Source organism: Cynocephalus volans, chromosome 3 (assembly GCF_027409185.1).
Source record: "Cynocephalus volans isolate mCynVol1 chromosome 3, mCynVol1.pri, whole genome shotgun sequence".
NCBI lineage: Eukaryota > Metazoa > Chordata > Mammalia > Dermoptera > Cynocephalidae > Cynocephalus > Cynocephalus volans.
In genome coordinates this window covers 21874868-21891542 of record NC_084462.1, presented here as the reverse complement: position 1 = coordinate 21891542, position 16675 = coordinate 21874868, and the positions used below count along the sequence as shown (strand labels likewise).

Genomic DNA, 16675 nt, shown 5'->3' with positions numbered 1-16675 from the left:
TAGAGTTTGAGATTTATTAACTTTTGGTGGTGTACTTTCTTGATTTTTTTGTATTTCTGGTATCTTTTTTTTGATGTTTATTCATTGTGGCAAGGGGTTTCACAGTCCACCGGTTTGAGACTATTGACTACCTTAGATGTTCCTATGGTTGCCAATTTGGTATGGCTACCTCCGTGACTGCTCAGTTGGCCTCTAGAGCCTTGTGTGTGTGGTTGCCTCGGGTCTTGGGCCTCTCCGGGGAGCCACCTCTCTGGTCAGCTTGGACTCTGCTGGGCTGCTGGATCACGGGGCGGTACCGCAGGGTGTGTGGTCTCTGCTGAGCTTCCACTTCCCGTGCAGGACTTCTCCCTGTTCCGTGCGCTCTGGCCCGGGCTGTTGGATCACACAGTGGTGACCCCACAAGTTGTGTGGTTTCTGTCGAGTCTCCACCTCCCTAGCCGGACGTCTCCCAGCTCTGTTTGCACTGGGCTGGGCTGGGACGTGTCTTCTGCAACCCTTGTCTATCAGCAGGGCCTTCAAGACCCTGCTCGGCACCACCTCGCCCAGGAAGTCTACCAGGTTTCTGCTAGGCGCAGACGACCAGTCGCTCTGGGTGCCTTTGTAGCACTGTGTAGATCTTTCTCGGGACTTATCACCTTCCTCCTGGTATCGCGGTTATTTGTGTACTTGTCTTATCTCCCACACCAGAGCATGAGTTCCTCGGGGGAGGAGCCTGCAGCACACGGTTCACCTTTGAATCCCCCCGGCACGGACTGAGTTCGATGCCCGCCCACAGTCAGCTCTCCGGCAGGTTCAAGCGAACTCGGGAACTCTCCGACCACACTATTCCTAACCAGAAATTGGTTAGGCATTTTTCCGAACTGGTGGCCGCAGAGATGGTATCTGCCTCCCGGTAACAGGAAGTTTACTGGGGGCCGGAGCCCAGGGTGCGGTGGAGTGACAGTCAGCCCAGCCCGTACTTCCTTGCCCTCCCAACGCTGGCCAGGGGCGCCCCATGCCACCAGCCCCACCAGAGAACCGCAGAGGGAGTGGGAGGGGAGGCCGGCCTGCAGGCCCCGGGAAGCCCCGCGCTGGGGCAAGCAAGTGGGAAGGCTCAGTGAGGAGCCGAGCCGGGCGAGGAGGACAGGCTTGGCCAAGCCGGGCCGGAGCTGCCACCACCTGAGAAAATGGAGGCAGCCCCGGAGCCGGTGAGTGGCCCGGTGGGGCAGGCGGAAGCCGGGAGGGCGTCCACCCCCCTCGAGCAGGGCCGGGCCGGGAGTCACTCATGGGGCTGTGCTGGGTTGGACGGCCCCCTCTCTGCCTCTGCGTCGTCGTCACCGTCCCCGTTTTCGGCCGCCGCCACCTCGGGCTGCTCACTCGGTCCCGCGGCGCGGCTCAGGCACTCCCAGGAATCTTCTTTTATGCCGGCCTGAAACCTCAAATCCTGAATAGGGCAGCTGGCCGCCTTCAGCGCGGCCCCGGCCTCTGGGATCCTGGCAGCATCAACAGCAGCCCCAGCGCCGTGTTCTCTGTTTAGAGACTCACTTTTGCAGCTAAGAAACAGTTCTTTTCCTGCTCCATACTTCAAAGCTGTTGCCTGTAAACGAGGCAGCCTCTCCTGCCAAGGGCAAAGTGGCAGTCAGCTCCCAGAGCCTGTGATCGTTTAAATGATGCAATTTCTTCAGTTCTTCATTTTAGCGTGTCCTATAGATAGCCAGGAATGATATCTCCCTCTTTTTAAGAGGGAGAAGTCTTATGTCTCAGTCTGCTTAGTCTGCCATAACAAAATACCATAAACTGAGTGGCTTAACCAACAGAAATCTATTTCTCACAGTTCGGGAGGTCAGAAAATCCAAGATCCAAAATATGGCTACTTTTTTTAAAAAAATAAAAGTTGTCAATGGTTTCAAGATTTTCTTTACCTTGAGTTTTTGTACTTGAATAAAACCCAAACCATGTGATTTATCTTTATTTGCTCTAAAGTTCACAAGATTTTAAATTAATAAACTCAGGAAAATGCTATGTACTACATCACTGCCAATTTTTAAAATACACTAGTAGAAACATACATGGGCTTTAAACACAATTTCTAGCTGTCTTTGATAACCTTATGTTGTTGATTCTGATAAGATACTTTTTAAATACTCCCTTCCCCAAAATTTAAAAATTCCTCAACCAAGTATTAAGCAATAATCATCTGTACTTTATAAAAGATTAATAACATAAATTATGCTAGGTATTAACCTGTTATAAAAGACTCAAAAATATAGGATTCTCCATTATAAGACAAATAGATCTTTGGATTTTGAAGTTTCCTGTAAGGGATTCTGCCTTAGACCTTAAGAAACCCATAACCTTTTGGGTCTTATTTGTTTATTTTTTGGCAGCTGGCCAGTACGGGGATCGGAACCCTTGACGTTAGTGTTATGAGTGGGTCTTTAAAAAAAAACACTTTATCAGACTAACTTGTTCTCTACTGCAAGTCAAACAAGATATAGATGTGTAGTAAAAAGGTTAATAATTTTCCTTCTTCCCCACCCTGAAGTAATGTTGAGAACTGACAGGTAGTTTTCCAGACTTGTTTTCTTGTTTTCTCTCTCTCTCTCTCTCTCTCTCTCTCTCTCTCTCTCTCTCTCTCTCTCTCTCTCTCTCTCTCTCTCTCTCTCTCTCTCTCTCTCTCTCACACACACACACACACACACACACACACACACACACACACACACACACACACACACACACACACACACACACACACACACACACACACACACACACACACACACACACACACACACACACACACACACACACACACACACACACACCCCTAGAAATACAACCAGGTGTTTCGTACTTTAAAAAATATCCTTTTAAGTCTGGATTATTGAGAGTTAAATGATTTACTTAAAATCAACCGAGGAGAGGCTGCCTGGCTTCCCAGGAGATCTAAGAAATAATTTCAAACATATTTTAAACATAAAATCAGAGCTCAAAAGCCCAAGGGAGAATAAGCAGAAATCTCCTTTTGGGTTCACAGAAAAGAACCATCATCTGAGATAGGACTCAAAGCCCTTTGTTGTTTTAATTATGAAAATTATCATAAATGATCTGAACAAAATACAACATGCTCCCAAGAACTGCTCCAAAAGTCCTGAAAGGTTTTGGTAGAAACATGTTACATGGATCCCTGTGCTGCTCACACACACCCCTGACCACCTACACCCCAGCCACAGGGGGGCAGATGTCTTCAGTTCGGATCCTGTGACACCCTGTGCTTCAGAGCAGGACCCTTAAGCTAACTCTTTAGCTGGCCAGAAACCAATGCTACGATCTTGTACAAAAAGATGCAGCTGTCCTATCAGATTCTCTCTTCTTCTCTCAGGAGTGTGGACTGGGACACACTGTGGAACTCAGCACGTAGACTCAGAAGCCTACAGCTGACGTGAAAAGGGTGCAACAGGCAAGATATCATGAGGTAGATTGGGACTGTTTACTCCCAACTCTGAGCCATGTACAATTTTTTACATTCTTTTAAATTTTGGAAATAAATTTCTACACCTTAGGCTGTAGTAAGAAATTTTATTCCTTGGTATTGGTTTAAATGAAGCGTAACTCAACCCTTGTTCGGACACCAGGAAGTACAGAATAGCTTCTGCTTGTGTAAACCGAGAGTTCATTATGACTTGTCCTTCAGGCTTGTGTAGCGCCTTTTCACCAACTGAATGGCTTCTTTGGGCTGCGACACCCACAGTGTGTGAGGTGCCCCTCTGAGTGGACAGACCCACCTGTGCAGGAAGTGCAGCTTGTGCATGGCTGCGAGCCCTGCAGCGATCTCACACGCCATCCTCTGCAGCAGCATGGTCTGTGAATCCCCCCGCAGGTGCTCTTGCTCGCTGCGCAGATAAGCTTTCAGGTCACCCTGCAAATATTAGTCCATTTTAGTTTCAAATGTGGACTATATGAGCAAACTGAGCACTCAAACATGTGCTTTGACATTAATTATTTACATTACTTATCAGAAATTACTTAAGTTTGTACTCAATAAAGAATATCAAATTTAACAGGTTTCCAATTACAAAAAGTAATTCCAACCCAATATTTCAAAAGTATGGAACACTATTATGCTTTTAGGGCCATTCTAATTAGTTTAAACATTAGTTTATTTTTGTTATATAAATACATGTAAAACAAAACAGGAAAAAAAAAAAGAATTTTGCGATGATGCACAATTTAAACTAAGTGGGGTGTAGAAGGATAGAAATTTCCAGGTAACTAAGAGATGATATGGACAGTAAAAGGCATGATCTCTTTAAGGATTCCAGGGGACAGTACATTCAGTGCTGGGAACAACTGCTTCTGGTCTCTCGCAGCTTCTTAGGGCCTGGGCCCTATGCTGCTTAGAGACCTTCGTGAGAAAGAACATTCCAGCTACTCCAGAACAACTCACCAACTTAATAAGCCTATTCAAAGGAGAGCAGGCTGAACAGGAAAACGAACAAACTCCAATTCAGACATCCAATACACAGACATGCAAACACGGGGCTCCCCAGTTCTCCGGTGTAACTTCCCTATGTCACCCTGTCTTTATTCCATGACTTTAAATTTGGGACTGCATATTTTGGGAGGGAGGTGTTACAGACTATCTGTTTTGGGAAATACACTTTTGAGAAAAATAAAATCTTCCACATTCTTCTTACCATGTGATTAGATATTTATTGATGTGATTTAATTCCAAATTAAAGCTTATTATAATCAGTTTATAAAATTTAGTAAGCAAGCCAATAGTGTGCAGTTTTCTTTAAATCTGAGTCAAAAAAAAGACTCCTGAGGAAGGAAATTTTCCTTGACCAACTAAAGAATACATTTCTTATAACTGTTGCTGAAGATAGCAAATTTATCAAATTCTTCCCAGAATAAGACTTAAAACACAAAATTCCTTTACAAACATTTGCCCACATTTAACAGTAAGAACACTCTCATGTAACTTCTAGGCCTATTTCAAGAATCTAAATTTGTTTTCATTACATTTCAATGATCTTTATGTAAATAGTAATGTTGATATTAATAATCACTATCATTTGAGCTTTCGAGCACCATGCCAACAAGCCTTGTGCTAGGAGGTTTTACACTTGTTACTGCAAATACTTCTCACAATTTGAGATGTTTTTCAGACATAGAATTGAGGCTTAGGGAGGTTAAGAAATTTGCCTAAGGCCACAGAACCAATAAATGATAGTAGCCTTGTGCTTCTAATTTTCAGCTTACCAACCAGTCAAGAGAATTCTATTTAGCAAGAAAATTAAATTAGTATGCAGAGTAAATCAACAGAATTCTCCCAAGTGCACCATGACTGTTCTGCCAGGGAAACAGTGATTCCCCTCGGTACACTCAGCTGCCATTACTGTCATTTGCAGATTTCTGTCCAAACATGACACTTTCTCCTTTTGTTCCCACTGGAATTATAAGCTGCTCCAGAGCAGAAATGGACATCTTTTTTTTTTCCTTTAAAAAAAAAAAATGCCTCTCCATGCAGTTTAGGCTCTATCCAGCGTGGAAGTTGTGGAAATAGTGAAAAATTTAGATGACAAATTAACCCAGAAAAAGTTCAGCAAAAAACTACAACTACAGGCTAAAAGGATTTTTATCAGGTAGCCCATAAAGAAACTAAACATGAAAATAGCTTGTCTATTTATTCATATTACCAAAGAAATGGCAACTTAAATTTTTTTGTCTAACCCCTTTGCTGTAATATCCATGTAAGGAAAAAACTATTCTCATATGAAAGTATGATTATGTTGTGCTGTATGTGGCCAATTCTCAAAACAAAAGGTAGCTGCTGGCAAACACTTAACACTTCACAAGTGACTGGCCATGAAGGCAGAGAAAGAGCCAAACGGGTGTAGTTATTTTTCAAGGTTATCTAAAGTACATTCATAAACACTCACTGTTTTTAAAATATCTTCTCTCTGCACATCCCACTCCCCAAATTTCACTAGAAGACAGAATATGATAAACAGAAGGGGATTTTACTTAAGGATAAGGTCAGCACAGTCTAAGCAAAAATAGCTTTAACGCAGGAATAAAAAATCAACATCAAAGATTACTAAGGAGCCTGATTATTGTTTTCTCATGGATGAGACTGGTGATGGATTGTGTAGGATCCAGGATTAGTTCTATGCTCTAGAAAATTCCTTAGAGTTCTCCTGGAACCATAGTTCAAAAGAAAAAATCTGCATAAAATCTTTAATTTACAGTAAAGATTTTTGTATTAAACAAGTACTAAAAATTGACTCATTCTAGCCCCAAAAGACTAATCTATATTCAGATATCTGGTTTATATTATTTATATTTTAATGGTACTTAGTGGAAAGACATGGATTATTACTTTGGTACACTATTTTAAGGAAAAAAAAGAATAAAACATCAAGAACAGCAATGTATTCTGAATTAAAGTTTCTCTTATCCAGGTTTTTAAAAAATTTCAGCTCCTTCCCAACTGCCCCCCCCCAAAAAAAACTGCAAAAGAAAATTTATGACACTAGATGGCAGCAAAGTACAGAGCAAGCAATTGGCTGTGACTTCTTGGAAGGAAAACAGACCTTTAACAAACCCCTGTGAGTCCTCCTAAATTCTAAAATCAATGGACAGGAGGGCTCTATTCAGGTTTTGGAGGACACTGAGAGCAATGAACGAATTTCATTACAATGTCAAAACTTAACAAATAAATAGCTTTGTAAGTGAAAAATATAGTCATTTACACTTTTATGATTTGGGAAAAAATTTACAATTTTTCAAAAAAATTTTAATGAAAGGATGAAAGAAGACATAGACAGCATCATACCCACCCTCCTGCTGATTTAAGGAAGGCTGAACATTTCACCTGAAGCCAGGCCACAGCCTCCACCCATCCCAAATACCTCCAGAAGTTCTTGACTGTCTATTTTTTCTGATCACCACTGGTGTTGTCTTGTTATCAAGGGTTATTCCCCTTTGTGCCTTTCTAAGCTCAATGTCCTCATGAAGCCATCTCTTCTCTCTGCGCTAATGCTCAAATACCTCTCAGATAAATCCAACAAAAAAACCAAACAAGTCTTGCTGACTCCACACTCCTCTCTCACTACCATCCCATTTCTCTCTTTTCATGGATAAACTCCTCAGAAGCCTGGTCTCCTCTGGCTGACTCCACCTCCTGGCCTCCCCTCTCTCATGAACCCCCCAGGCACACTTTCACCCACTGTTTGGCTGCAGCTATCCCAGCCAGGGATATCAATGAATGACAACTTCCTTGCCAAACGCACTGGTTGCTGGGCTGCATCTCACCAGCATAAACAAAGAGATAGGCCTGTCCTTTCTTTCTTTAAACACTTCCTTCTTCACCTGACCTGACTTCAGGATATCACAATCTCCTGGGTTTCATCTCATCTCACTGGCCGTTCCTGTCTTAGTCCCCTTTGCTGGGTCCTCCCCCTCTCACTGATCCATAAGTGATGGCATGCTCCAGGGCTCCATCCTTGGTATTTGGCACTGTGGACATTCATTGCCTGGGTGATTTTATCCACCCCAGGGCTTTAAAAACCGTGCCTCGCATGTGTCTCTCTGGCTCAGACCCCTTATCTCCTGACTTGACATCCTCCATGTATGTCTAAGAGGCATCAGAAACCTAATACGTCCACCAAACTCTGTTAATCTGCCCATCTCAGTAAATGGCATCACCATTTTCCCAGAGGGTTCAACCAAAAATGAAGATGTCATTTCTGAGTTCTCTCTGTCTCTAGATTCCCACATCCAACCGATCCCCCCAAGTCCAGGATCTTCAGAACGAGACTCCCTTCCACCAACATCACTGCTATCGTGGGCACTCCTGCAACAGCACCCGACTGGCCTCCCTGTGTCCACCTGAGCAGCCAGTCAGTCTTTTAAAACATAAATTAAATCATATTAGCCCTTGGTTCCTACCTAACATTATGTTTACTTGTCTGTCTCTTCCACTAGAAAGTAAGCTAGACATGGCTGGGACTCATGTTTGGTTCTCTACTGCATCCCTAAAACCCAGAACAGTGCTGGGCACACAGCGCGTGCTTAACAAATATTTGATGAATGAGTGGAGAAAAAAAAAACTTATGGAGATCTAAATGATGTCCCCCAAATTAAATTTGGGTCAACCACTTTCCCAAAGAAGTCCCATCCTATTATTTCAACTTAACAGTCTAATATTCACAAACTTAGGAATAAGCCTGTAATTTCACATTTTTATTGGGCTTTAAATTTATTTTATTGCTTCATTACTCTGTATATTAAAGATAGCCAGGGCCGACCCTGTGGCGCACTCGGGAGAGTGCGGCGCTGGGAGTGCAGAGGTGCTCCCGCCGCAGGTTCGGATCCTATATAGGGATGGCCGGTGCGCTCACTGGCTGAGCACGGTGCGGGCGACACCACACCAAGGGTTGCGATCCCCTTACCGGTCACACACACACACACAAAAAAAAGCTAGCCAAAGATAGTTTACTTAGGAAAATAATATTTTATTCTTTAAGTGAGCAAAATTTAACTGATTCTGTTAGAAAGTCTCTCTTTGTATAGTATACACAATAAATTTTACTTTGAGAACAGGGAGTCTGAATTATTCTAAAACTCATTTAAAGTACAATCGCCTGGATCTCAGAATGTGTTTCTCAAGAGGTACGTTATAGACCAGTACTATCCAACAGAAATACAATGCAAGCAAAATACATAATTTTAAATTTTCTAGTAGCAAAAATATCAAAATCATTAAGACATAAAAAGAAACAGGTAAATGTAACTTTAACTGACCCAATATATCAAAAAGTATCATTTCAACATACAATTAACATTAAAAGATTACTGAGATATTTTACTTTCTCTTTTGTAATGTCTTCAAAATCTGATATGCATTTTAATCTTCACAGCATACCAATCCAGACCAGCCTTATTTCCAGTGCTCAACACTCACATGTGGCTTGTGGCTACCGTGCTGGATGGTGCAGCTACGTACCCTGATGGGGCCGCCAATCAGCCACTCTCACACCAAGAGTGCCAAGAAACCACCCCAACAGAGACCACTGTTTCTCCCACATGCTCAGCTACAGGTTTGTGTCTTGGTACTGCAGTAGTGATGCCTCATCACTGCAGTGACAGGAGGGAGAGGACAGCATGTAGGATCAGGGTGGTCAGAGGCAGCAGATGGAGCAACCCCTGGGGTGGGACAAAGCAGGCAGTGGGAGGGCAGGAAGGGCCTGGCCACAAGCAGTTGGTGCAGCCTGTCAGCAAAGAGCTACAGCCATGGTTCTCCAGGCAGCAGCAACGTGTGGGAAGGGAAAAGGCCACTGGCAGGGCACCAGAACAGGGCCAGGGCCCAGGGACTGAGAATACATCCTCCCCACCAATTGCCCCACACCACCACCATCATGCCTGATAATGTAGTCATCTTCATTCAACACAAGTGTACCCTCTGCTGGCTCTGAGTCAGGGACACCATCTACCTGCCCGCCCCTCTGACCCTCCTTCAACACTCAGATCAAATGCTGGTGGTTTCCTTTAGGAAGCCTTCCCCAATGATCCTACTTAGAATTTCTATACTTCTATATACACTACTCAAACCTTTATTTAATAAGTAATCATAATCAATTAAAGTAACTAAAAATAACTACCATTTACTGAGCACTTTCTATGCGCTCAGTAATTTTTTTTTTTTACTATAAAATTAATGATTTGGACATTTTTATTAATTTTACAACTCTACATAAACTAGGGTGATGAAAATAATACATCTGCTAAATCTAATTGAAAGAATTTTACTACTTACTGGGAGTTAACCTAATTCAATAGGGAAAGCCACGCTCAGATGTTTCTTTTGCATGCTGCATTTTGCTCAGTAATTCCATTCATTTCATTTAATGGTCAGGGTAGTCCTAAGGGGTAGGCAGTATTATCCCCATTTTATGAATGTCTAAACTGAGACTCAAGGAAGTTAAGTAATTTTCTGAGGTGATAAACAAGTAAGTGGCAGAATGAACATGTGGAGGCAGGCCAGCCTGGCTCTACAGGCAGATAAGGCAGGGATCATGGCTTATTCACCTCTGTATTCCGTAAAGCACTAAGCACAGCTCTCTTCACGTCATACATGCTCAATACATTTTTGTTGAATGAGTGATCCTTAACCAAAAGACAATCTCATTGCCTTGATATTCCTGTGGGAGCACTGTGTACCTGCTATGGCAAGAAGTTATATAAAGCACCATGCCCTAATCTCTCAACTCATTTCATAAACATTGCCACCATCAGCATTACAAATTGGTGGCTGCAGTGCAGCTACCAAATTCACTCAGAAGAGTTTTTCTTTACTTTCATAAAAATTCCAAAATTAAGTGCTTTTTAAAAACAGGCTGGTAATTCTATCTTAAAAGGAATTACTTAAGTAAGTACAAAAATATTCTCTCTTTTGTATGTGAATGATGTTATCGTTGGGCATGATCCCTGCGAGGTGATGACTGAAAAAGCCAATGTTCATTCAATTGCTCTTGACCTACTAAGAACATGTGAAGACAGCCGGTCCTATTCACTGTCACCTTAGCTGCTTATAACCAAGCCCAGGACCACTGCTCTCTGTCCTTGGGACCATAGCCAGAGGGTAGTTCCTGCCTTGGATTACACCCCTCTTCTCAGGCTGGCCTGTTTCTGGGCAGGTTCTGGGGCACCCAGGCTGGGAGTGGGGCTCAGTATCAAAGTGAGGCTTTTGGTGTGTCCTGGGGAACATCCCTGCAGACCTCACAGGTATGCAGGTGGGTGCCCTCTTCAGCTCACTGGACTGATGCTACCTGGCCACTCCTGCCATGTGGTCTCTGCACAAACTGAGCCCTGAGAAGCTGGACTTCAGCACCAGTGACCCTCTCAGGGCCCCAGTTCTTGCTGCTGGAGAACCTGCTCCCTCCAAAGTTTACTAGGGACCAGAGGTGATAAGCATGAAACTGCCCAAGGAGACAAACATGATCTCTCACTACTGGGCAAGTTGGAGGAACCCCTGGGTTAATGGCCTTTACTTTGATATGAGATTGGCCATGCCAAGCAATAACCAAAGATTTCCAAAGAGCATTCTAGCCTCCTCCTAACATAAGTATCACCTAACCAGCACCTTAACTAGTAGTAGCTAATTATCAGTGGTTTTTTTCTATTGTGGTAAAAAATGCATATGATTTGCCACCTTAACCACATCTAAGTGTACAGTTCCAGTGTTAAGCACACTCACACTGCTGCACAACCATCACCACCACCCATCTCCAGAACTTTTTCCATATGCAGAACTGAAACTCTGTGCCCACTAAACAACTACTCCCCATTTCCCTCTCACCCCAGCCAGCCCCTGGCAACCACCATTCTACTTTCTGTTGCTATGAATTTGACAACTCTATGTTCCTCAAGAGTAGAATTACACAGTACTTGCTTTTTTCCGACTGGCTTATTTCACTTAGCCTAATGTTCTCAAGGTTCATCCATGTTGTAGCATGTGTCAGAACTTCCTTCCTAAGACTGAATAATATTCTATTACATGGTTATACCATATTTTGTGTATCTACTCCTCCACTCATGGACATTTGGGTTGTTTCCACCATTTGGGTATTGTGAATAATGGTGCTACGAACATGGGTGTGCAAATACCTGCTCAAGACTCTGCTTTCATTTCTTTTGGGTATATCCCCAGAAGTGGAATTGGTGAATCATACAGTAATTCTTTAATTTTTTGAGTAACAATGATTGTTTTAAAAATTTTATTGTTGATCAATGTAACATTGGGCAATGAATTTAAACCAAAAATAGCTATTAGCTCTGCACTGCCAATGGAAGCTTTTGGTGAGGAGCAGAGCTCTTCTAGATGTTCAGCCTTCGGGAGTGAACAGTCCCTCAAGTGACTCAGAAGGGTCACATAAAATAAGTTTTTCAAAAGTCACATTTGGGGCTGACCCCGTGGCGCACTCGGGAGAGTGTGGCGCTGAGAGCGCAGCGACGCTCCTGCCGCGGGTTCGGACCCTATATAGGAATGGCCGGTGTGCTCACTGGCTGAGTGCCGGTCACGAAAAAGACAAAAAAAACAAAACAAAAAAAGTCACATTTGTTAATTCTGAGGGTTGTATGCATAATCATCACCCTAAGGTATGAAAGCCAATCAAATTTAGGTAAATTAATATGCTTTGAATACTTAGTCTAAGTACTTGGATAATATTTATTTAAATCTGTGATCTAGAAGTGCTGAGGGAAAATTTTATAAAAAGAATGTTTAGTTAAAGAATATATGCATTTATTATATTTTTATAAAAACGATGTCTGTACAATGACAAAAATACAAAGAATACTCTAGAATCTTGTCAATACTAGATCATTTATAACGGTAAAAGAGTTATTTTTGTATTTTGCTATGTTTTAGTGTTTCTTTATAAAATAGGTTGTGTATGGTTACACTAGAAATTATAACATGCATATTTAACTTAATAAAGTCTAAAATTAATCAGTATTTTAACAATGCCCCAAAGAAGCTGGGACCTCATAAAGCTCTTTCTCCATATAAGGAAAACTGGAATTAAACCTACTTTTCTGGCCATTCCCATATTCTCTCCCATTGTAAAGGATGCTTATTTATTGAGCACTTACTGTAGTCCCCTAAAGGACTGCTTCAGTAAAAAAATAAATTAAAATAGCACTAAAACTAAACCTGTCTCCTGAACCCATTCAGAAGAAAACAAGCTGAACATCCAGTCTTTTACCATTCCAGGAAAATAGTCCCACAATACTGTTTAATAAAACTTTCAGAAATTGATGCAGAAGGGTAAAGAAGAATAGGAAAATTCCAGAATATTTGAAAAAGTACTACAAAGCACCTCAATTAGCCTGGAAACAGGTGAGATTTCAAGTAGATGCTGATTCCTGCTGTATTTCTGTTACGTTCAGTAAGTTTCGATTGTTATTTATAATCAGTATCAAGAGTTTAGGGGCCAAAAAAGGCACCATTAAATGTCTCAGAAAAGTGGACTTCTGACAAGCAGACTTATAAGAGCATACCTTTGTGTTATATCTTCTTTTCTCAAGGCTGTGTTGCATCGGAATCACCCGTGTATTGGTCAGATAGCTAGACTAAAAGGAAGTGATTTTTATATCATAATAACCTAGGATTATAAATATTATAACTGATCATATTGAGAAAATCAAAACAAAATACAGCAGGCAATATAACTATTAGAAATACCATTGAGAACTCTTTCCTCGTAGTTCTCAAGCCTCTATTAAATAATTTATCATGTCTGTCCCCTCTACCTATGAAACCCAGAAGACAATGACCATATTTTGTCTGCATCTCAAAGGTGCAGCATGCTGCCCTTACTACAGTTAAGTGTTCAACAGATAAGCACCTTCCAAAATGGAAGAGAATATGGGAATGGTCCAGAAGAGTGGGTTTAATTCCAGTTTTCCTTACATGGAGAAAGAGCTCTATGAGGTCTTAGCTTCTTTGGGGAAGGGTTAAAATACTAATCGATTTTAGACTTTGTTAAGGTTAATATGCATGTTGTAATTTCTAATGTAACCACACACAAATTAAGAAACAGTATCTAAAGGCCAAACTAGTAGATGGAGGAAATTGAAATAAAAAATCAAGAATCCCAGGGGCTGGCAGTTAATTCAGTTGGTTAGAGCATGGTGCTGATAACACTAAGGTCCAGGGTTTGATCCCTGCACTGGCCAGCCACCAAAAAAAAAAAACACCAAATAGGTGGATAAAATTCCAAACATCTCACTAAATACAACAAATGTAAATGGACCACATGTTCCTTTCTAAGTGACCAAGATTGCCAGATTAATAAAAAAAATTTTAACAATAAGCTATTCATAAGAGATGTAAACCAGAGAAGAATAGGATTGACAGAGATAAAGCACATTCTAATCAAAAGAAAGCTGGTATAACTACATTAATATCAGTAAAAGCAGACTTTATCTGTAGTTATGCTTTTAACCTTAAAGAGAGCCCCTTCATGATGATAAAAGCTTCAAATTATAGGTAGTTTATACCAATCCTAAATTTGTATCCCTTACACAACAGGGTATCAAAATGTATAAAGCAAAACAACCAGAATTACAAGGAAAAATAAGGAAAATCCATAATGAGAGGAGGAAATTTTAATCTCTCTCTCTCAATAACTGATAGAAAACTGATTAAAATTCCCTCCACCCGCCCCCAAAAACCAAAAATTCACAAGGATATAGGAGGTTGAATAACCTAATAAACTTGATCTAAAGAACACTGTATGTGTGTATGTGTAACAAACTGATTCCTAGAGGAAAGATGAATGTAGCCTGCCTGGCACAGAGTTGCAGCTGACCCAAAGCCAAGTAAAATGAGCAAGAACTACTTTGTTGCTATAAGTCATGGAGATTTATGGGTTACAATGACATAATCCAATGAAAGCTAATACATCAGGTTTACTGATTAATTTTCTTTGAAATTAACCATCTCTGCCAATGAAATATTCAAATCACATTTAGGGGTTACAACAAAAATTCACAATGTTTACTGCTCTTTCTATTTTTAAAAGTTGAAAATCTTATCTGAATTATTTGAGGATTTATTTGGGGATATTCCCATCTTTCTGTGTACAGACAAGGAAGTTTTAATGTTCTAAAAACTGACATGATGCAACGAAATCAATTAAAACCTAGCTAATTCAATTAACATCTTACTACTGTTTTTGGAAAATAACAATTACATGCTAAAAATGGGCTTAAAAAAAAAGCTAAGATACTCTGCACGTGGGGTAAAGATGTTTACAGAAATTTTCACATAGAAATTACTATTGAAATTATTCATAAAACTGCACAAAGAACAATCTTTCCAACTATAAGTCTTAATAAGTGATATTATCATGCTAAGAAATAAAGCTATTAGTTATAGGTTAAGAAAATAAATCATCTAATACCTTTAAAATATAAAATGTTACATACATTCACTATTTTCAAAAACTGACAAATCATGGGTCCCTATGGATAAGGAGATTATTTGGCTCTCTCAATGGGGGAAAGTGTTTCAAAAGGCCTATCTGACAGTAAGGCCTCAAGCTCAGAGGAAGGGCAAATTTAGAATCAAGCTCTGGCTCCACTACATACTTGATATCACAATGTGTTCTTAATCTCTCCAGGCCTTATTTTAATCATATGTAAAGTATGGACAAACAATAGTACCTTACTCAGGGGTTTGCTATGATTAAATGTGGTAGCACAAGTCGATAGCTTAGCACAGGGACTAGAGTATAATAAAACACTATGTAAGTGTCAGTTAATACTATCACTCAAGACATCACAAAGTTCTTCAAATGAGAGACAGATACTAAAGCAGTCCCTCGTTCACCATTTCTATCTGCCAAAAACACTTGCGTATAACCTTTCAAATAATACTTGAACTTGAATTTCTACTAAAAACTTACCAAGTCACAGAACTCAAACACCAGGAGATAGGGAATTGCTTCTACACATTGTCCAACACACTGAAGAATATTTGGATGCTGAAGAATACTGGTGAAAATAAAAGTCATTGTATTGTTCATTAGGAACCATGCTAGTAAAACTGTTCAAATGTTAACATTCACAATGATTTAAATATGACAAACTGAAAAGATCACCTTAAGATTACTCTTAACAGACATATATATACTAAGTTATCTAATGATTAAATAACTCAAAGCCAATCAGCTGAACATTTCAAAAACTAAAAAAGAACATTAAGAATCCTTAGTAATTTAAGTTTAGTGATATTCTGAGACAGCATTTACAAGAAGGCAGACTATACAAATTCAATAAACATTTCAATTCAGATATTAAATAACTCAGTCTCTCTTTCATGCTATCTAGCTTACCTACTATTTCTATAAGTTTCCACAGAATATATGAAAATCCTTTTTGAAAAATATCTTGTATAAAAGTAAATAACTTTAGGGCCGAGCCCGTGGCGCACTTGGTAGAGTGCTGCGCTGGCAGCGCGGCGGGTTCGGATCCTATACAGGACTGACCCGTGCACTCACTGGCTGAGTGCCGGTCACGAAAAAACGACAAAAAAAAAAAAAAAAAAAAAAAGTAAATAACTTTAAATAAAGTATATACCAAAATAATTTTTTTTAAAAAAAACCTTTTACTTTGAAACATGAATTTACAGAAGTTGCAAAGACAGGACAGAGAGGTCTGTTGTCACCTTCACCCAGTTTGCCCCATTGGTTACATCTGACACAATCACATACAATACAATACCAAAACCAGGGATGCTGTGATAAAGTGAGTATAGAGCTTTATGTCATGTTATCACACATGCAGATTCCCATAACCCACCACCTCAACAGACCATCACAGAGATCTCCCTCATGCTACTCATTTACACCTCTGGCAACCATTAATCTATTTTCCATTTCTATAATGTTCTCATTTTGAGAATATTACATAAGTGCAATCATACAGTATAGAGCCTTTTGAGACTGAATTTGCACTCAACACAATCCCCTTGAGATCACCCAAGCTGTTGCATGTATGAATAGTTCATTCCTTTTTATTGCTGAGCAGTATTCCATGGCATAAATGTACCACAGTTTGTTTACCATTCACCTATGAAGGGACATTTGTTTTTCCAGTTTTTGGCTATTACAAATAAAGC

The 16675-nt window shown here is 40.5% G+C and overlaps 1 protein-coding gene across 3 annotated transcripts in view; it reads right to left on the bottom strand.

Annotated features, from left to right (window-relative positions):
- Window positions 1-16675, bottom strand: part of LMTK2 (lemur tyrosine kinase 2) — a 90763-nt gene that overhangs the window by 34895 nt on the left and 39193 nt on the right. For all 3 annotated transcript variants that reach the window (XM_063089445.1, XM_063089446.1, XM_063089447.1), the window contains exons 6-7: window positions 15462-15549; window positions 3768-3901 (exon numbers count right to left, since the gene is read on the bottom strand). In XM_063089445.1, the coding sequence (XP_062945515.1) occupies window positions 3768-3901; window positions 15462-15549 (222 nt within the window). The remainder of the gene's footprint in view (window positions 1-3767; window positions 3902-15461; window positions 15550-16675) is intronic.